General features: G+C 47.1%; 1 protein-coding gene across 1 annotated transcript in view; it reads left to right on the top strand.

Moving 5' to 3' along the window:
- Positions 1–5603: 5603 nt before the first annotated feature.
- POLR1H (RNA polymerase I subunit H) overlaps positions 5604–27571 on the top strand; it is a 142330-nt gene continuing 120362 nt past the window's right edge. Inside the window, exons 1-2 of the mRNA XM_086945548.1 lie at positions 5604–5607; positions 9061–9164. Of these exons, the coding sequence (XP_086801674.1) occupies positions 5604–5607; positions 9061–9164 (108 nt within the window). The remainder of the gene's footprint in view (positions 5608–9060; positions 9165–27571) is intronic.

Genomic DNA, 27571 nt, shown 5'->3' with positions numbered 1-27571 from the left:
GATTGAAAGGGAATGGTTAAAAACACACTCTATGTACTCCTTCTGAAGGGATCAATGGACCAAAAGGTCTGTGACCCCCTATGATGGTAATAACACATAAATATCTCACTTTAAAATTTGGCGCTACTTGCACCATGGGTCTCGGGAGGGGGGTTGGAGCGTGCCTGGCACATCCTGAAAATGAAAGAGGTTTAGCCATTAGATTCCCGATATACGGGCGGTACTTAGTTGCGTTTCGTGGAAGATCGGCGATGTTAGTGAACCGAGTGCACTCACGCCCTCAACGCTCTCAGCCCACTTGGAACCTAGTATCTGCCTCAGAACCGGACCCCGACGATGGAGTGCGGGGCCGGTAACTGAGTATTTAGGCAGGCAGGCTGGGCGTCGCGTTCTTCCGGGTGGGCGTGTCCAGCCAAAGTGAGGCTTGGAACGCGCCCGCCCCTTACTGGAGTGACACGATTAGGAATCTGGAAGAGGCTTGAAACGCGCCCGCTTTGTGTGGGAGGGACGGGGCTTGAATCACAAAATCAATATACAGACTACAGTCGGAATACCAGCTGATTATGGATTCCAATTTCTAGACAAGCGATAAGAAAGTAAAACGAGTGCTAGTCAAAGATTGTAGGTAGTGCACAGAAGGCTAAACTGTGAGTAAAATGGTGGTTGTACCAGTTGTAAGGGGTGATAGGCAACCTGTCGTTATTCACGGGGCAGACAAGAATCACAAATTCTCCTTACAGGTTATTACTGAGAAATGAAAATAGAGGGCACAGTGGTATTACTCAAAGAACCTTATCATTGCAAAGATAGATGGATCATATTGTTATGCTGGTGCTAAGACATACTGCTCAAGATAGTACTGTATTCCAAGGGATGTCATCGTTGAGGCCGTTGGTATTAGTGCCCAGACGATACACCCAGCGCTGCTCTTTTTCAAAGAGTCTGCTTATGATATTCGTTGTCCCATGGAGTGCTTCAATTACAGTCCACCTCATATCATTGGGTGTGTGATTCCTGTCTAGAAAATGATGGCTCAGCTTAGTGGTTACTTTCTTACACCTTATGTTGCTCCGGTGTTCGCATATGCGTTGTTTCACCCTGCGCGTGGTCATGCCAATATAGCGAAGCTGGCAGGGGCAAGTAATCAGGTACACTACGTTCATTGAGTTGCAGTTAGTATGTTTTTTCTGCACCCAGACCTTGCCTGATTCCAATGATAGAGTTTTAGTTGCTTCTGTCAGGTGGCAGACAACGCAGTCAGAGCACGGGTAATGCCCAGTAATTTATGGTAAACCCCATGACGCAGTTATTGATGGCACATTATTTGGGGGTTTCTCTTTTGGCCGAGTATGAACAAGGGCATCTTTCAGACTTCGTCCTTTTTTGAAAGAGAACAGCGGTTTCTCCCAGTTATCTTTGCAGGATGTGATAATATTCCAATGTTTATTAATTGTTTTTTTCATTACATTGGACAAGCTATTGTATGTGGTTACACAAGTTAGTGGTATTGACTCCGGGTTCTTCACTTTATCTTCCAAGAGTACCTCCCTTGGCTGGTTTCTTGCTCTTTTTAGACCTTTGCTCAAGATTGGTGCTGGGTAACCCCTATCTCTCAGTTTCTCTGTCAAACAGGTGGACTGTTCTTTGAAGTCACAAAGGGTGCTGCAATTTCTTCTGAGTCTCAGATATTGCCCGTATGGGAGATTCTCTTTGAGTGGGCGCGGATGAAAACTGCTAAAGTCAAGAAGATTGTTTTTAGCTGTAGGCTTATGGTGGGTCTTAGTTGTGAGCCCAGTACCATTGACAGAGATGACCACAGCAAGGAAGACCATATCTGTTTTGCTTCTAGTGTTGGTGAATCTCAGATTTTGGTCTAGCGTGTTAATCCAAACCAGAAAAGTTTCAAGTTCACTATCACTCCCTGTCCAGAGAAGCAAAATGTCATCGATATAACGCTTCCATAGAAGCATGTAGGTTGAGAAAGCTGTGGTTGGTGGCAAAACATGTTTAGCCTCAAAATCCGCAACATACAATCCGGCCACACTGGGAGCAAAAACACTGCCCATTGATGTTCCTGAGCACTGTAAAAATAATTTGTCTTTAAAAGAGAAAAAGTTCTCTTTTAGGGCTATGGTGGCACGTTCGATGATGAAGGATTTCGGTGTCTGATCATTCCATTCATGGAGTCTAGTGATTTTCCAAGGACATCGATTGTGTCGTCCTGTGGAATGCTCGTGTAGAGGCTTTCTACGTCGAGGGTCACTAGAGTGACTGAGTTTTCGGTAAACGTGACTTCTGATAGTAGTTTCAAGAGGCTCTTGGTGTCTCTGAGGTAAGTCGGAGTAGATTGTACTAAAGGTTTAAGAAAAAAGTCACAAAATTGTGACAGGGGCTCCAACAGCGAGCCGATGCCTGACACGATGGGACGTCCGGGAGGTGGCAGTCGGTTTTTGTGCATCTTGGGCAAAGTGTAAAAGTATGGTACGACTTTGCTAGGATTGTTAAGGAAGTCCGCTTCGTTTTTGGACAAATGGCCGCATTCCTCTGCATGACGGACCAAGGTTGTGATCCTGTTAGTAAGATCCATTGTAGGATCTGTCGTGAGTGGGGTATAGTTTCTAATATCCCCAAGCAGGTCATTACAGGTTTGTTCATAGTCTCTAGTGTTTTGGATAACTATCCCTCCACCCTTGTCTGCCGGTTTTATGGTTATTGAGGTATCATCCTGCAGCAACCGTAGCGCTTGATATTCAGCGGTGCTGAAATTTCCAAAAGTCTTAGGATTATGGCATGTTTCCAGATCTTTAAATACGGCATGCTCAAAGGCGGTGATGGCCGCGGGGACAGTGTGTGGGGGAGGAGTGAAAGTGGAACTTGGTCTCAGTCCCGTATCACCCTTCCTGATTGCTTCATTTGGGTCTGTTTTTCCTTCAAAAAAGGCTTTGAGTTTTAATTTTCGGAAAAAACTAGCAAGTTCGCAATGTAACTTGAATTTAACCGGTCTCGCTGTTGGGACAAAACCAAGGCCTTTCTCAAGTACTTGGATTTCTGTGGTGGTTAATATCCTATCAGACAAGTTCGTCACCAAGCTCAAATCCCGCTCGTTCCCGGCTGTTGGTTGCTGCGGGTATGACTCGCTACAGGGTCTTCCTCTTCCCAGGTCACTCTGTTGTTGCCTCTTCTTTTGCCTCGGCCCCTCCGGCCGTTCTCTAAAAAAGGCTGTCTGTACTGATTCTGGAAATGTGTTGGGGGCATAAAACCCGGGTTCCAACCCATGAATGGAAATTGTGGTTGTTGGAAAGCATAGGGGTGCGGGCCCATTCCCATTTGGGGGGGATACCATTGGCGCTGGTGATCCTGGTTTCCTTGCCTGCCCCTATTGTTTCTATTACCGCGGTTGCCTCTTTTCTTTGTCTGTCTAAATGAGTGATTACTAGACCCGCTACTATTTGAGGAGTCATCATCCGAGTAATCGGATTTGCTTTCATTGCGTGCTGGTGGGGAAAAGGTTGCCGCAGAGTATGGGTACACCTTCTCAAATTATAACAAAAGGGGGGAACAGGGGTTGGACAATTTTTAACGGGGTCCAATGTACATGTCCTATAACATAGAAAACAACAAGAATAGTACAGAGTTCCCCAGAAGGATTTGACTAAATTAACTCATTAAAACCTCTCTCTTAAAGTGTGTGATAGAGCAGGGAAAGTGGGAGTCCCTTATCGGAATCAAGGATGCCTCACACAAGTCAAAGGCTGGATAATAATAATAATAATAATAATATGAAATTTATAATGCGCTCAGCTTACCCAGGGGCGTCCCGGCACAACAGACCAGAAGGGGAGACTCAGCTAATCACTACTGTGGAAACAAGTGGGTCTTAAGAAGTTTCCTAAATGGTAGGATCTTGGGCTCTGAGCGAATCCTGAGGGGCAGAGAGTTCCAAAGAGACGCCACCTGCACCAAGAAACGCCTGCCCCCAGAACGAGCTTTTCTTACTCTCGCTGACTGCAAAAGGTGTTTTTGGTCCGAGCGCAACAGACGTGGGGGTTTATATGGACGGGCCATATTGGCAAGGATAGGGGGGCCTTTGCCATGTAAAATTTTATGGGCAGTACATATCGCTTTAAATTTCACCCTGCTCCTTCACGGGGAGCCAGTGAAGCGCTCTGAGGGCAGGAACAGCGGACTGCCTTCTGGGAACATCCATAAGGATTCTCGCAGCTGCGTTTTGCACCTGTTGGAGGGTTTTGAAGGTCGCTTCGGGGGCACCGAGAAACAGCGCATTCCCATTGCCAGTGCTATGAGGTTAGGTACCTGGTTAGCTGCTGGCAAGGCGTGTATCACCTTCCCCGCCCACATCGATACTGCCGCAGGATCGCCGGTCCCACCAGGTCAGCCGGTTTGAAATCCGACCAGGGACTGCGGTCCCAGGGAGGGCCTCAATGAAGGGTTGATTCTGCGACACCTTACAGGTCGTATACTTGATTCCTTATTTTTTGGAGGAATTCATGAGCAATCTTATGAGCAATTGGTCCTGATGAATTGCCTTAGAGGCAAGAAACATGTTGACCATACCCGGACTGAGGGTTGAATAAGGCCTGATTACCCTTACCGTCACACCTTAATACCCCTCAACTTTTCACGGTTTTTTAATAAGGCAGTGAGCCATGCTATTAAAGGTTCCCCTATTGGACTCTACTGACCTTTTTTAACTTATCTTCACTCACGCTCACTTATTGCACTCCCTAGGTCCCTCACACACATGCACTCATTGGCTAAAGGAATAAAAGATATCCGCTAAAGTGCAGCACTTTCGTGCTGCCCGACGGGCATTGCATCGCCAGCCTGCCGAAGGAGCAGGATAGCCAATGATGACACTGGACAATCATCGGGTGGGGTGACAGTTGTCATCCAGCCATTGACTTGTGTGAGGCATCCTTGATTCCGATAAGGGACTCCCACTTTCCCTGCTCTATCACACACTTTAAGAGAGAGGTTTTAATGAGTTAATTTAGTCAAATCCTTCTGGGGAACTCTGTACTATTCTTGTTGTTTTCTACACCTTCTCAAAGTCAAATTTCTTCTGGTCTTTCTGGAGTTTAGTAACTTTCGACTGCATCAGGTTGTCTTTATATTCATTTAATTCCTTAATAATTTCATCCAAGCGTTTCTTGTACCCCGTGATTGTTGCCTTGAAGTGAGACTCAGTTTCTCTGATTTCCACCATTAGTGCTTCAGAGAGTCTCAGTGCTGTTTTTATTATCAAGACCAGCCAGCCAGTCGCGCGTGCAGTGCCATCCGATCATGGCCCAGTCTTTTCTAAAGGCTGCATCGTTGAGAAAGATACGGGGGGCATTAGTTACCAGCAGACCTCTTGGTGCTGTGTTGGAGACAAGGTACTGTTTGAGGATAGTGCCATGCAGGATGGTACGGATGTGCTCTCTTATTTTCTCAGTAAGGTTTTCCCACTCAGTGGTGTTTGCTATTGCTTGTGATATATGTGGATCTGCAAAGACTGCAGGATCCGCCATAAGTGCCTCAATTTCAGATTCAGAAAATGTTAGGCCCAAGTTCGCCATAGTGAGATAGCAAATACAGGAGATATGAGTATGTTGCTAAAACAAACAATAGTAATACAATATTATATTGCTTGGATTAAAAGTTGGGCTCTCACAGCTGTGCGCTGCTATGATACAAAACAACAATGGGAGAGGTAGGGAGAGTCAAAGGGGCTTCTCTCAGTCCCCGGTTCAATGCACATAAACAAAAAGCTAAGTACCGCCCGTATATCGGGAATCTAATGGCTAAACCTCTTTCATTTTCAGGATGTGCCAGGCACGCTCCAACCCCCCTCCCGAGACCCATGGTGCAAGTAGCGCCAAATTTTAAAGTGAGATATTTATGTGTTATTACCATCATAGGGGGTCACAGACCTTTTGGTCCATTGATCCCTTCAGAAGGAGTACATAGAGTGTGTTTTTAACCATTCCCTTTCAATCAATTGTGTTTTTAAGACACCCTTATCACCCCACTTCCCAGAGTTACCGATATCATCCCCATAGGGTATGTGGATGGTGTTAAATCTAGCGTTTACTCTGGGCACACGAATTATGCCACACTATAAGGAGCACTACGACCAAACGCAATGACATTTATTAATTGTTGTCTGTTTGTGTTTATGTCTGTGTTGTACTTTTACTCCACAGGTGCTGATCTTCTCCTGATTTTGGAGGATTTTTGGGATTGAGCTATTCGCTCTCCCCTTTTTTATGCACTTTTTTCACCTTTTATAATTTTCACTTTCACGCCCCCAGGTCAGGGTGGACGATTAGAGAGTCCATACCGCCGGGGTATAGTCCTGATGAATGCCTTGGTAAATTTATACCTCCCATATGGCAGAAACATGTTGACTGACTAATGTATTTCTCTGAATTTTTACCATTCCTAAACCTTGGCAATTAAATTCAGACACATAATACCTGTAATACGTGTCTTAGGGATCACCTATTAAAATTTTTTTCTTGATACCCTCTTAGACACTTTTAATTTCACTCACGCTCACAACACGCCCCTCTTCACACAACCAGCTCCGCAGTCTTTCTGGCGTCGCAGCACACCAAAGAGGCACTCGGCCTCTTTGGTGGGGCCCAATGATGAAGCATGACACTGACCAGGTCGGTGTGTGAGGGCTTTCTTATTCACCCAAAATGATTGTGTGATCCTTATCTATCTCGCTCCAAATTAGTGGCTATTCTGAGACTGATTCGGCCTCTCTCTTTTTGTTTATGTGCATTGAACCGGGGACTGAGAGAAGCCCCTTTGACTCTCCCTACCTCTCCCATTGTTGTTTTGTAAATAGTGAGGTAGCCCTTTGTTTAAGGTGTTTACCCTTTCCCTTGCGTGGCAGAGTCTGCTGTCCCCTCTGCCCGCGGGTTGCGCTGGCTGGGCTAGGGCCTGTCTTTTTAGGTTAGAGGCTCGATGCGGCTACTGTGATCCTGGGCAGATCACGTGCATGTAGTGAAGGATGAGGCCCCTTAAAATTTAGGGTGACCAGGCGTCCCGGATTTGCCCCGATGTTGCGGGTTTTCCACCAGCTATCCTGGCAGATTTCAGGAAATGTTGCTCTTGTCTCGGTTTTTTGAGAGGGTCGACAGAATACAGAGGGAGGTGCTTTTATTCCTATGTTTTACTAAGCAGGGATTGTTAGCAGTTGTTCCAATAAAGCACCTTAATTAACAGGCACGCTTCTGGGTTAAAAAATTGCATTTTATCTATGCTCTAATTCTAACTGCCTGTTCTGTATTTCTCTGTTACGGTGTGCTGTAATTCTGCGCGCTCACTTTTAGTAAAACTGCAGTCCTTCTTCTATTTTCATGAAATGTCTAGGTTTCGCCTGTCGAAAGCTGCGCAAGCAGCCTTTCGCGCAGGCGAAATCTTATGTCTTACACTGTGTGGCTTTGTTCCGCCTCTCTGTTCCATTGGCTAGCTCCATAAATGGAGGCTAGTTATTGGAACAGACATCTGTCCGTCATTGCCGGAGCAGATTCGTGGGCGTTCCCACGATTTTTACTTATCCCACCCCTTTATGATCGTCATGCGGCGGTGGGCGGTGGTTTATTTTATTTAATTTTTTACTTTTTTGGGGGTCATTCCTCCAGGCCGACTGCCGCCGGAAGAAGTCCTGGTGAGTGCTCCCCTCCCGCTGTCCGTGTGCCCGTTCCCGCCCCCTCCCACTGTCCGTGTGCCCGTTCCCGCCCCCCTCCCGCTGTCCGTATGCCCTTTCCCGCCCCCCCCTCTCGCTGTCCGTGTATGCCTTCTGGTTGGGCTTTGTTTTTAATGAATGACACCACCTCTGATGACTGAAACAACGAGGCTGCTCCCCCAGCCCATCTTCCATGAGTGACTCACGGTGCCGGCCTCAGTCCCTCTCGATGGATGTATGGGTGGATAAATCCCCACGCCCCTCCCCCCTGCCCCCAGCCCCCAGGACAGAAATAGCTCTCCTTTCAAGCAACACAGCCGGTATTTGCTGACAAATGCCATTCTTTGCCACCCGGAGCATGCTCACTCTCTGACTCTCTCTTGCTTCCCCGCCAGACCCCTCCCCCCCCTTCCCGGCAGGGAGATGAGCTCATCCCCTAGTGAAGGAGCTCTCTGTGGGGCTGCTTGTAATTAGGGGTCCAGGAAAGGGGGGGATTAGAGAGAAGAAGAAGGGAGTTGTACACTGGAGAGGAGGCACAGAGACAAATTAAATTTGATCGCCACAGAGCAAGGGGCGGGGAGCTCGAAACTGGGGGGCACGTGGGGTCTGAGAAGCCCCACTGCCCCCACAAAGAGCAGTGAGGGGCTTACACCCTGAGGCTAAGCCTGTGGGCCGGAAGAGAGATCCTCTATTTATTTATTTATTAATTTAATTATTTTTATATAGCGCGGTTATTGCCCACAGGCGTTAGAGCGCTTTACAACTGAGATAGATCAGTGCATAAGATGAAAACTTACATCATCCGAGAACACATACACATTTAATGCCACGGACACTGGGGGGCAGTATTAGTTGCGGCACGAATAGAAGAATCCACTGAAAGGCGAGGCACTGGGAAGATGGGACCTTTTCTCACTGTGGTTTTTGCACGTATGTGGGGGTGGGGGGGTGGTAGTGTCGAAACGTGGACAGCCATCAGGTGGGGGAGGGGTGACACTACTGTGACAACAACATCGCCAGCAGGGGTTCTACTGAGAGACTGATGACGTAGGCCCCATGTCAGTGGTCACAGAAAGAGCAAAGGTCACCTCACGTGCAAAAGAATGGAAGGCAGGTTCTGAACCCACTACAGAGACTCTACTCAGCGCCATTTTGCCCAAATACCATCTCATCTTTAAGGACACGATAGGGGGCACCCAAAACTCCTTTTCCTAGTACAAAAGTGCATCACTCTAGTTTCATAGTGCAAATATATAAAGGCATCAGATGGGGTGGCTTGTCCATTGCATGCCTTCTGTTGCATTGTTACCCAGTGAGCCGAACACTTGTGTATGACACTCTCGCTCTTTCTTTTTCAGACTTTGAAGCCAAGCGAGTACAGTCATGTATGATCTTCAACAAGTGTGATGCCCTGTCTGTACAGTTGGAGGCTGATGAGGAAGATGAGATCAAAGGGCCTTTGGTGAGCAGTGCACTTCTAAAACTCCTCTCTTGGAAATTTGTTATTTTTGCAGTGTCACCTTACAGGCTACAGAACTTTGTACACTCTACCCCTGCTAACCAGTGGTTAAGTGCTTGTGCTCCCCCTTTCAACATGATAAACTGTATATACATCTGATTGACATATTTAACTTTCCTATAAGTCTCTAGTATTTGGTACCAAGCTGTAACCAGGGCCTAAAAGTTAAATGTCACAAGTGGACTGCAGCACCTATTGTGCCACCCAATGCAGTGATGAGACAAACATAACTTCAGGCCTGCCACGCATGGTATAGTGGAATGGGTTTTAACTGCAAATTCATTCTTGTCAAAATAACCCCTTTAGACAGGCCTAAATCTTCCTTTTCAATATTAGCAAGTCATCCCTTAGTAGGTTTACTGCATTATGGCAGTACAACATGTCAATGGTTAACGTTAAACATGTCCTTACAGTGAAAATGCCTTCAAAGCTATTTTCACTGTAGCAGGTTTAGTTGTCCAACGGGAAAGCAATGGGATGAAGTACTACGTTTAATAAATGTTATCTCCTCCTAGAAAGTGACTATATAAATATTTCATGGACTCTTCATAATAGTTAATTGAAATCAATTTTAATGATAGTCTAACTATTACGAAGAAGAAACTTTAGAACAGTTACCTTTTTGCCTGCCTAAAGCTTCTAAGACCTTTTCAGTACCTTCCAATTCCACTGCCACCTGACAGCGTATTGTTCTACTGTGGTGAGGTATGAACTGCTCCCAGAAGCAATCAATAGGCTGACCTAAATAGGCAGAGATGTCCCATCTGAACCTGATAGACTATGCAGGGGATGCTGGGAGGATGGCCTTTGATATTAGTGTTAAGTCCTGCTTGAATGTCACTTCTGTCTGACAGATCTGCGGGGAATTTTTATATGACACTTGGGGCATGCTTCAAAGAGATCTCCCAGTCACAGGCAAATGTTAGCTGACACTTGGGCAGAGCCCTTCATTTGTACCACCAGTCTGTCTGTGCACCAGACAATTAGGGTTCTTCATAGGAGGAAAAGAGAATACCAAAACACCTTGTGTGTATCTACTGTCTTGGTCCCGAAAGTAAAGCTTTGATTTTACCGAACATCTGTTGGGGCTGCACAGACTGCCTAAAATTGGATGTTAGTGGTAAATATAGGAGAAAACCGGGATTACTATAACACACTCCCCAACACCACCCCCAGCTCTTGGAGCCCAAGTTCAGTGTTGCTGAAGATTTTTGCCCAAAGTGGTTACGGTTAGCCCCAGGAACCTTTACCCCTTTGGTTATGGTGCCTCCAGGGGTCGTTCCAAAGGAGTTGCTCGTGCCAGGCATAAATATGGCACTTCCAGACCACATAAGTACACTACCGGACTTATGGAAGACCAGAAGAGGACTAAACCTGCTGTCCGAGACATGAGAAGAGCCATGAATATCTGATCTGCTCTCCCTCTTGTACCCAGGAAAGAAGGGGACACCAGGGGTCATAGGACTTGGAGATTCAGCAAGATAAAGGAGTCAATTGTATGTGTTGTAAACTGCTATGGTTTATTGACATGTACCAGATGATGGCAATGTGTATAATTAAAAAATCCTATAAAGGTTCTCAATTAAGTCCAAAAGGGACTCCATGTGCTCCCAAATGTACTCCATATCTCAAAAATTGAAGAAACCGGATAGTCGCATTGATGCGGCAGAGCATGGGATCTCTACTCTCGAAGACGCATTTTCTCATAGAGAACAACTTCTCCAAATGGAACGCATCCTGAAAGTTATAACTGTCAAAAACGAAGATTTAGAGTGGAAGTCATGGTGGAACAAAATATGCATCCTAGGTGTCCCTAAAACTGCAAACATTGGACGGATGGAGGACTTTGTGGAACGCCTACTCACGACCCTGTTTGAGGTGACCTCCTTCTCTAAGATGCTAGAAGTGGAGAGAGCCCACAGATCGCATATAGCTAGACCCCCCCCCCCCCCCCAACCTGGTTCTACACCTAGACCAATTATTGCCCGCCTATTGAACCATCGCGATCGCAACACCGCTCTCCGTCAGGCCAGGGAGAAGCGTGCACTCAACTTTGAATGATATGCCATATCTTTATTCCCAGACTTTACCATGGCAGTCTAAGAGGCCCGTAGGAAATTTGTACCAGTTAAACAAAAGCTGCAGCAGGCCAAAACACTCAATGCCGTGCTCTAACCGGTGCACCTTAGAATCCGCCACCAAGGTAAACAACATATTTTCACAAACCTTCTGCAAGCTGGTGACTTCCTCAAACACTTTGCTTGTAGTTCGCCCACGACTACTGACACTTCACGTGGATCCAGGCTCACTTTGCCAATGTCGGAGCCTGGATGGAGGAGATTAACTGAAATTATCAAATTTGAAAGGAACCCATCGGCCCCTATGCCAGAGAACCACTGAGTTACCCATCTATCTATGCTGTAGGTGGACAGTACTAGCTGGCTGACCCACTGTGATCCCAGCACTAATTTCTCCTGCTAATTGAATACCCTAACGCACAACTGCATGCAGCTCCCTGATAGAACATAATTTAACTGCTTCAAGTATTCTGACATTGATAAAAGTCTGCCCTGGAGATCCATGTTAATTCGAAGAGGAATCGGTGAGCTCACTGGTGGTACCCCTGAGGGATACCGCAATCATAGTTAATCTGATATTTGTTTCTCCTACCTTCTCTTCCTTCTCTACTTGTTTCTTCTCTTTTCCTTTTTTATCTCTCTTCTCTATCTTTCCTTTATCAACTTGCTCCTATACCTACTTATCCTCAGTTCCTGGTTTTCCTCGCCAAGCATTTACCTATCTACACACAGTTTATTTTCTCCTTCGCTCTCTGCACCCCTTTTGCATTTGTTTGCTCCTTTTTTTCTGTCCTACTTCCCCTTTCAGTGACAGAGAAATTGGTTGAGCTGTCCTGTACAGAAGGACCTCATTGGAGGATGAGTAAGCATTCTCTGGCTGGATTGGGCCACTAGAGTGGCTGGGGGGATTTGGGAATGTTACAAAAGTTCCAGTGCATATCACTATCACCTATACCACCTGCGCCTATTGTCTCATTGTACCTCGTGCCGCCGTGCCAAACTTGTAGTCACTTGTCATGCCCCTTTGAGATTATGACGCAACCTGCGCATGCTCGGATGTTCCCAACAGAATACTCTCTCCTGACATGGAATGTCAGGGGGTTTCAATGCAGGCACATTCTGGCATACCTTGATGGGCATAGGGTCCACATCGCAGTGCTCCAAGAAACATACTTTGGTCCCGACTCATATGCCACCTTTTCTGCCAAGTGGGCTGCGCACAGAAGCTTCATAACCTACTCTACGTATGTAGGCGCACCGCCATTATTATTTGCTGAACTGAACCATATGTCCCAGGCGGCTCCCTCAACAACCCCCAAGGTCTCTATAGATTGATGTGGGGGACGCTAGCATCTGAATCAGTCACCCTGGTTAATTTCCATGGACCCAATGTCACGATTCCCATTTGTTTGACAAACTGGGTTGAGGGTTATTGTAAACATAGGCTCCACACACATCATTTGGGGAGGTAACTTTAACACTACCCTGAACCCAATGCTGACTAGATCACACCCCCAGGCACATCACTACACATGCACCAATCAACACATACACAATATTATGACTGAGCACCAGCTGATAGATGCTTGGCGATCAATCCATCCCCCAGAGAAAGAGGGCACTTTTTATTCTACTGTGCACTAGAATTAGTCGCGGCTAGACTACTGGATCATATCTCATGGGCTGAGCACATGATTGAGTGACGCAACACACCTGGCGCATACCTATTCAGAGCACCCTCCTGTTCTGTTGAGACTGAGACCCCTGACTGTTCCCTCCCCTTATATGTCATGGAGGTTGCCCCCACTGCTTTGCTGGGCACCCCCTTCAGGGAAGAGCTGGTACAGGAAATACAGGAGTTTGCCAGAGAAATATAGACTCTATCCCAGAGGTCTTCAAACTTTTGTAGGTTTAGCCCCCCCAGCTGAATTTTTTTGGATGTTGGGCCCCCCCACCACCTGACAAAAATTTCTGGACTCGGCCGCCACGCGCACATTCCGAGCATATTCAGCACATCACTCGGGGACACCATCACATCACTCGGGGACTCCACCGCATCACTCGGGGGCACCACCACATCACTCGGGGGCACCACCACATCACTCGGGGGCACCACCACATCACTCGGGGGCACCACCACATCACTCGGGGACACGACCACATCACTCGGGGACACCACCACATCACTCGGGGGCACCACCACATCACTTCCGGACACCACCACATCACTCGGGGGCACCACCACATCCCTTCCGGACACCACCACATCACTCTGGGGCACCACCACATCACTCTGGGACACCACCACATCACTTAGCCCAACCACATCATCCCTCAGCACCACAACAGCACTGTCCTTGCTTGCTACCAACAAGCATTGCCATAGCCAATAGCACTCACATTAGGAAAGTGTAAGCTATTGGCTTTGTGAATAACGATGCTATTAATTTATATATTTTCAAAGCCAACACATATTAAAAAAGTATGTCATTTACAATACCAATAGCTCACACTTTCCTAACGCGAGACCTATTGCAAATGCTTGTTTTATTTTTTATTTTTTTATTTTACTGAGTTTTATATAGCGCAATCTTGACCTGAATCAGGTATCAGAGCGCTTTACATAGCACCAGTTGCATTGCATGAGGACATATTCATTTTTTATGTTAGGCACAGGGAGATTAAGTGATTTGCCCAGAATCACAGGATGTTCAGCTTCATTGCCGAGACTCGAACTCTAGAAACTTTGTCTCCGTTCTGGGAAGAGCTAACTCTCCCAGGAGGGGTTTAATTTATAGAGCTGAAATGTTTCAGCTGCAGTGGGAGGTGAAGGGTCTTCTCTGCTAAAACCGAAAGCGTGTCTGTTTGTTTGCTTTCGGTTTTAGCAGAGGAAACTTCTTGCCTCCCACTGCAGCTGAAGGTGTCAGCTCTGTAAATTAACCCCCTCCTGGGAGAGTTAGCAGGACAAAAGAACGGGCACCTCCTGCCCCATCGATCTCCCCTCTCTCCCCCTTCCACATACCAGAATCCTCAAAGACTTGGCCGGACGCAGGGAACAAAGGTTAGATTGAAGTGGAGTGCGCGCCCCCCCTGGGAAGGTGTTGCGCCCCCCCTAGGGGGCGCGCCCCACAGATTGAAGAACACTGCTCTATCCTGAGGCTGCAGATTGTGTGGTAGGCCTTAAAGGAGTCTGTATCGCCAAAGCGGAGGTATCTTGCATGGTATCTAAGGCACACTTGTGTGACTGGAGGGTAAATTTGAGACCCTGAATGTGCAGCTGGACTTGGGGCGGTGAGATGGGGACAGGGGCTAGGCTCTGAGAGGCCCTCACTGATTATGCTGATCGTGAATGTCTTTTTCATAGTAAGTACTTCCAGGCTCGTACGTATGGTGAGGGCGAGCGTCCTGGTCGTGCACAGGCTGAGATGAATTGTAAGCCCAGTTTCTCCAATTATATCTTAGAGGACTGCTACCTGACTTGCGACATTACTGCGATACTCACCACATTCTCCACATTTTATTCCACACTCTACTCCTCCCGTAGAAATCAAGGCATCGACATTGATGCATATCTGTTGATGTAGCACTAGGGTGGCTGAGTGACGCACAACAGGAGTTTCTGTCAGCGGATATTGAGGAGTATGAAATCAGGGAGGCCATTATTCAACCAGGATCTGTGGGCCGATTTTTTTTTTTTTTTTTTTTATTTATTTTTTTGCAGCTACATTGGCCTCCTAACACTGATTCTTAAGCATGTATAATTTGAAGCCAAAACATCGGGCCCGCTCCCACCCACAATGCGAGAAGCAGAATGATCATATCTCTCCTGAAGCCCCACAAACTGACGGATTGTTGTGAGTCGTTTTATCCCCTGTCTCATTAATTGCGATGTTAGATTTCTGGCAAAAGAAACAGCCAATCTGTTAAGCCTACTGATGAAATTCTTGGTCAGACCCGATCAATCAGGCTTTATACGGGGACGAGCATCTTCACTTAATTTATGCACTCTTTTCTAATTATTGCAGGACATAGACACAGAACTAGAGGCCTTAGTAGTGTTTCTCGATGCCACCAAGGCGTTCGACTCTCTAGAGTGGGATTTTTTGTTTGTGATGCTTTGAAGGTTGGCCTTTCTGTTATGTCTAAGGTTTCTACCTTACATCTTCCCTGTTTCTCGGCCTCTTCTGTTCAGCCCATAAGAGTAGAATGTTACTGTGAATGTGATGTCATTGGAATGTTTGGTATGCTTGGACTGGGACTGTCAGTTCAATCCTGGGCTGAGCAGCAGAGAGGCTGCTCTTGCTGGGGTTTGATTACATCTTTACTGGAAAACCTATCTGAACATCTAAGATCAATAAACTTACCTAACCAAGAGTACTGGAACTACTTACCTACGACACAACATTAAGTTGGTGACGAGGTGGTTCAAAACTACGCGTGATGATCTTCTACAAGCTTCTTAAATGTACTTTTATTCAAGTTTCTACTCAAAATGAACCTATTTAAGGATTTTACGCCCTCCCGCCCCACCAGTGTCCAAATTCACCGGACAGCCTATGGACAAGGCATAAGTTTCCTGTTACCTGCTTCTTTCTGCTTGATTCCTGCTGCCATTGACAGGCTAGAAGTTTCCTGATGTCTACAGCCTGGTTCTTACTGGGCATATCTTTCCTGCTGTCTGTTTCCTGCTGTCATACACCCTGCTGCTGTTTCCTCCTGCCTGACACCTGCTGTCTTCAACATATACTGCCAATTACTAGGCGTGTGTTTCACTGCCTATGTCAGGTCGTCTGCTTTCATAACCTGTTATATAAGTGCAGTTGCGTTTTTACAGCAATTCAGCAGCTCATTCCATGACCAACAGTGATTTCTACAAACTGGCGAACATTTGTACTATATGAATTGGCATCTTTTTTTTTCATTTTACGTGAATTTTGCCTTAAACCTGCTGCTGTTTCACTTTTGCTTAAAGGAGTTGGCTCTTCGTGCTACTTATTCTATGTTTTTCATAGTGGCGGGGCTGTTGACTGCAACGCGCATTTGAGATAGTGCTTTAATGGACCAAATCACAGCGTCTAACGGCACTGTAACTTTATTGCGTTTATCGAAGGCTGTTTGGGACCCCTTCTTCGTATCGGTACATGTCCAAGCGGCACTGGTGACTTCAATTGCACACCGAAGGCTGTTTGGGATCCTCCCTGTGCATCGGTGAGTGTATCTTTTTAGCATTTATTGAGGTTGTGCCTGCCACTATCGTTACTTTGTGCGGCATTTGAAAGGGCCGCGCAGCATTTGAAAAGCATACACTTACCTTCATCCTGAAGACACATTCTTGGCTAGAGGCTCCCTCAGTGACATTGCGGGCACTGCTGAAAGTACTTCTCGCTGCTCTGGTGTGCAGTGAACCACCCGGCGCGGTGTCAAGAAGCGTTCCGCCATCTTGGATTTGCACTTCCTGCCAGACACCATATTACCTCATTGCCTCTCAGTTGTGCCTCCATCAGTGCTCTTCATTCTGCATGTATCGGATCGGAGCAACACAGGTACTGTCTTCTTTTGGCATATCGTGTGCATCACCAACTTTGGACCGCGAGTCAAGCCTTCTCTGTCAACTGAAACCGTTTCTATGCATTTATTATGTTTGTGCCGCAGCATGATGAGGCAGTTGGAACTTTCATTAATTCCTGCATCTACTTTACAAGCGTCCGTGGAGCCATATGTTTCTGAGGTACTTCCACAGACATTATTTTATTGTTTCCAGTTACTGCCTTACTTTAGAGACACCTTGCAGTTTTTCTTCGTTGCTCCACCTTAAGTACTGTATTTCAGGTTATCCTGGCACTTAAGCAATGTTATTTTCTATCTAATTTTTGACTCCCATTACTACGGCGCTTTACGTTTATGCATTTTTATGTTTCTACTTATAACTGCATGATTGTTTGCTATGTTACCATAATGTGTTTACTTATTTACCTGTATTGATTTATTCTTGGATGTACTTTTTTTTTTTTTAAACCTTTATTTCGACAAAGTGATACAAATACAGACCTACAACCACAGGGGTCGGCCAGTTGCAATAGATAACGAAATCAACAATAGTACAAAGCTCATCAGCCGACAATCCGGGGGTTCGGCAGCGGTATAATATGCCCATGCGGCGGTCCTGTGACGATAGAAGGATAAATGAAAGGTTTCACATTTTATATTTTTTTTAAAACAAACATAACAACAAAATTACGAGGTGACATTTATAATGTATGTGGCTGTCTCAGATAGCAGGGGGAGCGACCCAGTTAAAAGCAGATGTAAAAAAAGGATATGGAAACACGAGGGGGGAATGAAGGGGTCAGGAGCGAACAAGCAAGTTAAGTACAGTAGGATATAAACGTATGGGATGCCCGGTCATGGGTACAGAGGAATATCATTGGTTTCTACAAAAGGGGGGTGCAAATCTCTCCTCGATATAAATTCCATGGACCCCATATCCTCCCCCATTTCTTAGGTCTTCCACGGGCGATGTACACGTTTTTTTCTCTGAACATGCACCAATCCATGTTTTCCTCCCAGGTTGAAACCAAAGGTGCCCTTTGAGACCCCCACAGCTGGGTTATGTCTCTTTTCGCGATCATGTTGCCGAGGGTGGCCCATTGAGTCTGCGCTACGCTATAATCATTCAGCTCCCACACGTTCAACAGGCACCTTCTGGCCTCAGGTAACAACGAAACACCCGTAACCTCTTCCATAACCTCATGCACTCGTCTCCAATACACCACCACGTCCGGACATTCCCACAAAATATGAAGAAAAGTAGCAAGCATACCACAGCCGCGCCTACACAACCCATCCATAGAGTGACCCATGCGCATCAGGCGTGGACCCGTGACATACACGCGGTGTAAAATCTTCAATTGCACCAGCAGGAGACGCGCCGGAATCGCGACTTCCTTAGGGGATGATATCGCGGCCTGCCAATCTTCGTCATCCAGCTCAAGCCCGTCACCAGTCCAGGCTCCACGAAGCTGCACAAGAAGGTCCGAGCGGTCGTTGATGAGCTTTTTATAAAAGAGGGAGATGGTACTATCAGGGACATACCCGTCAAGCACCCTGTCTTCCAAGGGAGAGGACTCTGGGATAGCGGCACCGGTCGAGAAGACGGATTCAAGTGCATGACGAACCTGCATATACCGGAAGTGCTCTCTATCACCCAGTTTGTACTCTTGTTGAAGTTCCATAAAGGATTTGATCCGATCCTTGACCCAGAGGTCTCCTACCCTACTAATGCCAATAAGATCCCATTTGTCAAATTCCTTCGTCTTCCAAAGACAGCCCAGTCTCTCCGCCGCATAAAGCGGAGTTGCTCTGGTCAGCCTGTCCGTCCATCCCGTGGCAGCAGTCGCAGCGCCCCACACTCGTACCGCAACCCCAGTAGGACCGGTGAGAGTTTTCTAGGCCGATCTAGAGTAGAGCGCCATATTGTAGTCCCCTCCCGGCAGCTGCCATTTATCCATCTCAAATACCGGATTCGGGACCGGACCATACATTGCGTGGTTGATAGCACTCAGTTGCGATGCCCAATACTACCGTTTTGTATCGGGCAACGCTATACCACCGTCGTACCAGGGCAAAGTCAATTTCGCCAGCGCAATGCGAGGTCGCCGGCCCCATATACGCTTTCTCTGGAGGCCCTCGATCTCCCGGAAATACCTAGCAGGCACCAAGTCAAGCGTGTTTTGGAGGGCATATAGAAATCGAGGGAGGGACATCATCTTAAACAGAGCCGCTCTCCCAACCGGGGACAGCAGCAGACCACACCACACTGTGACGTCGGACCGAAGCCGGTGGAGTGGCGGATAGCAAGCACTATTTCATCAGTAGAAAAATCCACCTCCATAAGCTCCCTATCTGACTCCGAAAGGCTAGGCAGCGCGATATCTCTAAGTAGTAGATGTGAATCCTCCTCCGGCCTGTCCGAGACCGGCGCGTAGACCTTCTGAAAGTGCTGAGCGAACACCGCGACTATCTCATTTGGGTCCACCACCCATTCACCGTCCTCTCTTACCACAACAGGCACCACACGATTCAACCTCTCTCTCTTATCCAGCCACGCAATCAACTTCCCGGCCTTATCACCAACATCATACAAACGCCCCTGCTGCTCACGACTCATCATCTTCGCCGCATCCGTCACTAGCGCTTTATAATCGGCCTGCTTGAGGGCCAAAACATGCAAACCCTCGGGTGTGACCCCAGATTCCAGCTCTTCTTCCAGAGACGTGATTTCAGTCTCCAATCTCACCACTTCCCCATCCTTGTTTTTCCTCGCGCTAGCGATCAGGGAAAGGGCTTGACCCCGGACAACTGTCTTAAAGGCCTCCCACAGGGAAACCGAGGAGGACACAGACCCAACATTCTCCACAAAGTAGTGGTCCATACATTTAACCACCTCAGCCCTGGTTTTCGGATTGCGTAGGTGCCAGGGGTTAATTGGGGCAACCCGGCCCTCTGCTCCCAGTTGCACATCAATCGTAAGCCAGAGAGGAGAGTGATCCGAGATCCCTCGATCAAGGTGTCGAATTTCCCTCACAGAGACCATCTGCACCGCTGGCACCAGGATATAATCGAGCCTCGAGAGACTCCCATGTGCTCCCGAATAGAAGGTATATTGTGCCTGCCCAGGGTGCAGGTGCCTCCAGCAATCCACTAAACCCATCGCATTCAGGAAGTCGCTCATCCATAACATAACTGTGACCTCAACAGAGTCCGGGGGGGGGGGGGGTGACGATCCTCGCTACCACAAACAACTGAGTTAAAATCCCCACCAACCACCAACATGCCCTGAGGGAAGTTCAGCACCACTCTACCCAGATCAGAAAACGTGATGGACTGCAAGCCCGGTGGGACATACACGGAAAGAACAGAGATTGTCTTCCCCTCCCAGCGCCCCGTAATGGCCGCGTACCGGCCTCTATCATCTAACACAGTATCATCTATCTCCAAGGGGAGGGAACTCCTGACCAGGACACCCGCCCCTCGACCCAGTAGTGAATCCTGAATGTGCCACCAAACGATATCCCTTTCTATTCAGCACATGGCAAGCATTTCCTATCGGATGTGTCTCCTGCAGTAACACTATATCAGGCGAAAGACGTTTCAGATACTGTAAAACAATCCCCCGCTTGATCCTATCCCCCAGACCATTGACATTTCAACTCAGCACCCGCAGCCCCCTACCCCCCATTCCGAGAACATGAGCTGCGCTCCCCCCGCAGAGAAACAGGCACAGTGGTCAAAGCGCGTAGCGAAATAGAACCTCGGGATAAACAAAGAAATGAAAAGCCCCCCACCCCCAGGAAAACCCGTAGAACACAACCCCCCACTCTGCACCCCTGCGTTAGACCCAAAAGCCACCCCAACTTGCAGTGTGCCTGTCGCCCCATTAAACTAATCTACGAAAAGAGAGAGAAAGACCCCTTAGAGGAGGAAGAATCCCGAGTCCTCCCACCCCCGGGTAATCAATAGGTCATGTACACAATAATAGGCAAACCCCCGCTGCAAGTCCGTATAGGTGGCACGCCGGTAGGGACTCACTCCATCCGTTCCTCCAGGCCACCTTCAGCTCCCATCGATTGTTCCTGTCGATCACGGTGTGCCGGCAAAGTATCGAGCCAGTCGCTGGCAACCTCCGGGTGATCAAAGAAGAGCACACGCTCCTCGTATTCGATCCTCAAGCGAGCCGGGAACAGCATGGCATACTTTAGTCCCATGTCTCTTAGGCGCCTTTTCACACCGGTGAAGCTCATGCGTTGTTTTTGCACCGCTTGCGTAAAGTCCCGATAAAAGCTGACCAACGCATTGTCAAATTTAGTGGGTCCATTGGTGCGTGAGGCTTGCAGGATAGCGTCTCTGTCTCGAAAATTAAAAATCCTGGCAATAATAGGTCTTGGTGCGGCGCCCAGTTTAGGCCTACCACCTGGGACTCTATGGGCACGCTCCACGGTAAAAAAGTTGCTGAGTCCCTTAGGCGCTAGATGGTGCAGCACAAGATCCTCCACCAAAAGATCCGTAGAGAGCTCCGAGGAACTTTCCGGTACACCGATAATGCTAACGTTGTTGCGCCTGGCCCAGCTTTCAAAGTCGTCCAGCCGACGGGCAAACAAGTCATTTGATGATCGAAGATTACGAACCTCCGCCTGTAGATCTGAGACATCTGTCGTGAGGCTTGCGGTCTTAATGTCCAGCGACTTGACCCGGTCGTTGGTCTTTGCGAGGTCCGTTCTGATAAGGTTGACTTCAATCGCAACCGTGTCTATCTTTGAAGCCAGGGTCTCATACTGCTGGCCCATCGAGGTCTTAACACCAGCAATGGCGCCCATGACATCCCGCAATGTCAAGTCTTCCGTCACAGGAGAGCCTTCTCCGGTCTCATCCGAGACTTTACCCGCCCCACCAGGGGATCCCTTCGGGCGGGCGAAGCGATCAATAGTATTGGATTGGGCAGCACCCCCTCGGAATGTGCCCCTGGTGGCTCTCTTCTCACTATCCGGCCTGCCCGCCATGTTGGGTAGCGAGCCCAGTCGGGCCGTTCGAGATCTGGTGAGAATGGCTCTCCATGGAACCGACCAATAAAGGCAGGGATGAGGGCGAAAGCAGAAGAGGTGCAGGGCCAGCAGTAGGGCAAGGCCAGCAGTCGCAGCAAACCGCGAGTCCCAGTAGATGATGACCAAAAACGAAACCGAAAGTACCTCAGGGGCGACAGAAGGATCTCAGAGACCATTGTTGTTCAATTGCCACCAGGGTACTTCAGAGACTCAAGGCCGCGGAGATTCGTCGATGTAGGCCACAAAGTTCCAAGATGCAGAAAGTCCGGTTCCCAACGGCCAAATCAATTTCCGAAAAGAGATATCATGTCAGCAGGGCGTCAGCTGATAGAACCCATCGTCAAAATCGGGATATGTGGCAGGATAGATGCGGGAGGTGGAAAGGGTCTCGGGAGCCCTGTGCTCACGCGTCCATCTTGGATCCGCGCGTAGCTCCTCCCCTTGGATGTACTTTTATCATATTACTTTACATGCTACTGTATTAGTAATTTATTGTATTAGTAATTTATTGCTTGGCATGCAGGTTTTATTACGTTTTGCTGTTTGTACTTTGATGTGGAGAATTTTTTCTTGTTCCTCTGATTCTTTACATGATTTTTACTTACAGTGCATTTATTATATTGTGCGCAGGTTTTCACATGTGGTCTAACTTGAGGTGTGAACACATTTTATTTGCTGTGTAGTTCAGTTTACCCAGATCACACTTTCCTGGAGCATTTACTTTGTTCCTCTGATCATTACATGTGTACTTAATACTTACAGTTTATTTGTCATATTGTGCGCAGATTTACATATGTGGTCTAACTTGAGGTGTTACTGGATTTTATTTGCTGTGTAGTTCAGTTCACCGAGATCGCACTTTCCCTGCATTTTCACTTGTGGTCTAACTTGGTGTGACTATACTCTTATCTTCGGTGTGGTACAGTTTACCCTGATTGCATTTTCCTTGCATTTAATTTTGGTTATTCTCTCTGTGTTTTCACCATTTTCACTTCCCACTACATGTCTCTCTCTAGGTTGATGTGTTAGGTGTACGCCACCTGGTTTACTTTCTTTACTTTTCATTGCTTTTTGTTTTGGGTGCTGGTCACCCATTAATTTATTTTGTTTGTGTCATTTCCTTCTTCCTGTTGCTGTGTTCTGTATTTCCATCCTCCTCGCTAGTCTGGTCAGTTGGCGTGGTTGTGGTGGTTATATTTGTTTCACTACTTCTTTGTAAGTTTTTGTGGTATTCTTACTTCTTATGTATATTTTCTCCGTTTGCATTTCAGTTCTTTTACTGTTTCCTTCCTTTTGAAACTTTCTGCTTTAATTTTTCTCTGCTATGGAAGGAGATGTTTCTTTCACAGTTTATCGATTTCCTTACTCTATCTTCGTGTTTACTCATTGCATTACCGTTTAGATTTAGCATTTTCTTTTCTTTTATAGCTTTCTTTTACATCATCTTTCTACCAGCTTATTTTAGCTTGTTTTTCATAACTTTTGTGCAATTTGCTATACTTCTTCTGGCAAGTTTCTTCAGTATTACTATGATGTTACTGCAATGTTACTAGTTATATTTGTTTGGTCTTTGTTCATCTATATCTAAGGTTTCTACCTTACATCTTCCCTGTTTCTCTGCCTCTGCTGTTCAGCCAGTGAGAGTAGAATGTTACTGTGAATGTGATGTCATTGGAATGTTTGGTATGCTTGGACTGTCAGTTGGATCCTGGGCTGAGCAGCAGAGAGGCTGCTCCTGGTGGGGTTTGATTACGTCTTTAGTGGAAAACCTATCTGAACATCTAAGATCAATAAACTTATTATCTGTAACCTAACCAAGACTACTGGAACTCCTTACCTACGACACAACACTTTCCCCCTCCTTTCTACCCTGTATTGCACTATTACATTATGAGCCAGGGGCGATAACGAAAATCAATGGGAATTGCTCTCTGCACTTCCTTGTTTCACTTGACACCAGGCAGGGGTACCCACTGTCACTCCTATTTGCGCTGGCAATGGAGCCCCTCGCAGCCAAACTCTGACAGCATCATCGGCAATATGCTATCCACAGGCACGTGCTGGTGTCCTTATAGGCCAGTGATATCACACTTTATGTCAGAGATCCCCAGGTTAGTCTTGATGGCATTCTACAGGAGTTTATTTGCTTTGGCGGGTTATCGGGGGGTCAATATCAACTGGGAGAAATCTCATGTTATTCCTCTCACCCCTGCCACTCGCAAATGCGATCTAGATTTTCCGTTGGCATGGTGTGAGTCTGAGCTTATGTACCTGGGAGTGATAGTCACCAGAGATAACAAGCATTGGAAATGCAATAGGTCTCTGATTTATTTGAGTTTGAGCTAATGGCATTGTAAATGGCAATGTCTTTTCGCCATTTGTTATGGAGTGTATACATGTGGTGTGTAGTGGAATTATGTGGGTTGGATTTGAATTGTAGCAATGGTGTCATGCTGCATTTTAGATGAATATGTTTAAAAGTAAAGTGTGGTGACCCGCCAGTTTATCCGGTCAAACAAGGGTTGCACAGCCGTAAATGCGTAGGTATTCCAAATAATACACCTCCACCTTAGTAATCCATTTTGAATCATTTTATTTTCTCATAATTTTTCAAGTTTATCCATTCTTTTAACCATCTATGCATTTCGGTTTAAAAACATCCTTCCTCGGGAGTATCTATGAATGATAAAAAATATGAATTTCAATCGCAGTTGCATATGAACCACCCCATTAGTCAAAACATTCTTATGCAAATCATTAAAATATATATCAAAACAGTTCATGTATAAAGTGCCATTCAAACATGCATCCCTATCCCCACCTGATACTTGCAGACTACAAGCCAACAGTAAAAATAAAAATAATAATAATTATATGTAACCCTCGAGTTTGCCCCTAACATGACCATTCCATATAATTCAACATTAACGTGTACCCGCAATTTACCCTCCCTAGGTCAACTTTCTCCCCAAAAAATCATCAATACTCCTCCTATCCTCTATGTCGATTCAAAAACTCCCCATCATAAACGAAATCAAAATGATAATCCTTCCCTTTATAAGATCACATCACCTTTTTCCAACCCCCACGCATACCTGATGTTGAGAATCACAGCGCATAAACCCCCTCGTCCACGCTCGTGGTTCATTTAGTTTGGCCGTGCTGCTCGTCCTGTTTTTAAACTGATGTCACCCGCCCCTCCTCTCTGGTCATAGGTGTAAACCGTCACATGTCTACCTTCCACCAACCAATCACCATCAGCCAGATTCATGAAGGTACCATTCTGCGATCAGCAAATTGCGAAAAATTGCGATTCGCAGTTTGAGAATCGCAGAATGGAATTCATGTAGAAATGCGATGAAAAAATGCGAATCGCAATAGATCGCAATTGCCGATTGCGATCTTGCCGCAATCGCATATAAATCGCAGAATCAGCAAATTTCAATGTAGAACGTGCGATATCGCAAATTGCGATATCACTATTTGCGATCTCGCTAACTGCAGATCTCAAAAACGGGAAGTCGCTTTTCGAGCACACTGATGACATCACAACCAGGAAGTAGGCTCACCACACCCACAAACAGAACACAGAGCCAGGGAGTGGCAGCAGGATACTGAGGAGCACCAAAACCTACACTGTGCAGCACCCCAGCCAGAAAGAAAGTTTCCCAAGATGTCCCAGGATGCAGCAGGGAGCAGTGGGCAGAGAGAAAGCGGAAAAGTAAGTTTTCTGAACTCGAACTGGAGCACCTAATTGAGGGGGTCTGCAAGGATCATGCCCAGCTCTTTGGAAAAGACTCCCGGAGGGTGCCAGAGGCAGAAAAGCGCAGGATCTGGCAGCGCATCCGCGCTAAGGTCAATTCTGTTGGTGTGACCCAGCACTCAATTGACGACCTAAAAAAGCGCTGGTATGACCTGAGAGGTCGTTCTAAGGAGCGGATTGCTGAGAGGCTTGGGGAGCGACTGACCACCGGTGGAGGGGAACCTGTAGCCACACCGAACACCCCATTGGAGGACCTCATTGAGGACACCATTGCGCCAGAAGCCTGCGTGGGGGTCCTTCAGCTGGACTCATCTCGACCCAGCCAACAACCTGAAGGTAAGTGCCATGCGACTGCGACCCTGTCCCCCAACAATGCCCTTAAGTTCTGAGCTAGTAATATGACATCCCCAACAATGCAGCCCATGCTCACCAAAAAAGCCCCATTGCATTGTGGAAGTTGTAGTGTAATTATGTACCCCCAGTTAGCCCAACACTGCCAGAGCTGTCAATGTAAAGTAAATCCAAAAGCCAGTCAGGGAAAGCAAGGCTGCATGCATGTATAAAAAAAAAACAAAAAAAAGAACAATACGGTAGTGGACGACCTAGGGGAAGTTTAAAGACCGAGCTCTGGGTACTATCCCCCAAAGGAACTAGTATACAACAAAAGTACCAGAGGGTCTAAGAACATGTGCCCAAAAGTACAGAAAACTAACCAGGGGCCCTCTATTTCTCACAGGTTGTGTCACAGAAAGCTCTCCAAGGATAGGAAAAAATACCCATCAGTCACCATTCGGATCCGCCCTTCATCATTTGGGATTTTATCCGTACCACCCGTCAGAGATTATAAGTGCTCTACCTGGAGGTTAACCCGGTGGTAGGGGGTACCTTCCGTCGGTATAAGAGACGACAGTGTGGTATGCCACTTGATGTTGGTGAGTGGCTGTCAAAGTGGGACTGGGGTGTGCAGTGCAGAAAAGGTGTGGGGAGAAAAGAAACCAAGAAAAAAGTGTGTTTTAAAATTGGTTTAGAAAAAGCACTAGATAATAGTTTATTCCAGGTGTGCTTAACATACCAATGTTAAAAACAGTGCAACCGCAAGCTGTCCATTTATGTAGACAGCCTGTGGTAAGTGTGGTCAACTAGTTTCAGCAATATGAGGACTATTGCGTCCTAGCTTTCATCAGGACCAAATTCGCAACAAGTACTACTGCACCAAAAGAGAAGTGAATAGAAATAAAACTTGACACCAAAGAAACATAAACAAGTGCACTCGGTCACCTGAATGCTCTGGGTGCCCTTACAGTCTGTGCATGTCACTAAATCTGTAAGGCAGGCTAGCCTCACCCCACCTGGCAGAGGCTCAGGGAAAGATGAAGCACCGCTCTGACCGTCGGTACTCCAAACCGGCGTCCTAGCCGTCTGGGGAGGTCAACATTGCTTGCGCAAGATACATAACATTATTCATGCACCCTTTCACATTACAGGTGCAGGTGAGCAAGCCAGCACAGACAGCGAGGCCATGCACATCGCCGAGAGCCAGGAGGACACTGAGGGCGAGGGCCAGTCCTCCCAAAGATCCGGCCCATCACAGCCACCAGCAGTGCTCCCACCACCACCACCACCCCGTGCGGACAGGGCCACCCCTGCAGCCACAGCCGTGCAGCCAACACCCCAGCAAACAGCCACAGCAGTGATACAGGCTCCACCACCAGCGCCTAGGAGGCAGACAAGGCGCACAGCTGGTGCCAGGTCACACATCAGCGCACTGAGGCGCCAGCAGTGCCAGGGCCCAGCAGGCACCGGCAGGGCACTTGAAACACCAGATCCAGGCCTGGCCATCGAACGCCGCATGCTGGCGGTGCATCGCACACAGGCGCGTCACATGGCAGCAATGCTCACCCAGATGCAGGT

The sequence above is a fragment of the Lissotriton vulgaris genome, chromosome 12 (assembly GCF_964263255.1).
Source record: "Lissotriton vulgaris chromosome 12, aLisVul1.2, whole genome shotgun sequence".
NCBI classification, from domain to species: domain Eukaryota; kingdom Metazoa; phylum Chordata; class Amphibia; order Caudata; family Salamandridae; genus Lissotriton; species Lissotriton vulgaris.
This window is presented reverse-complemented; position numbering and strand designations above follow the sequence as displayed.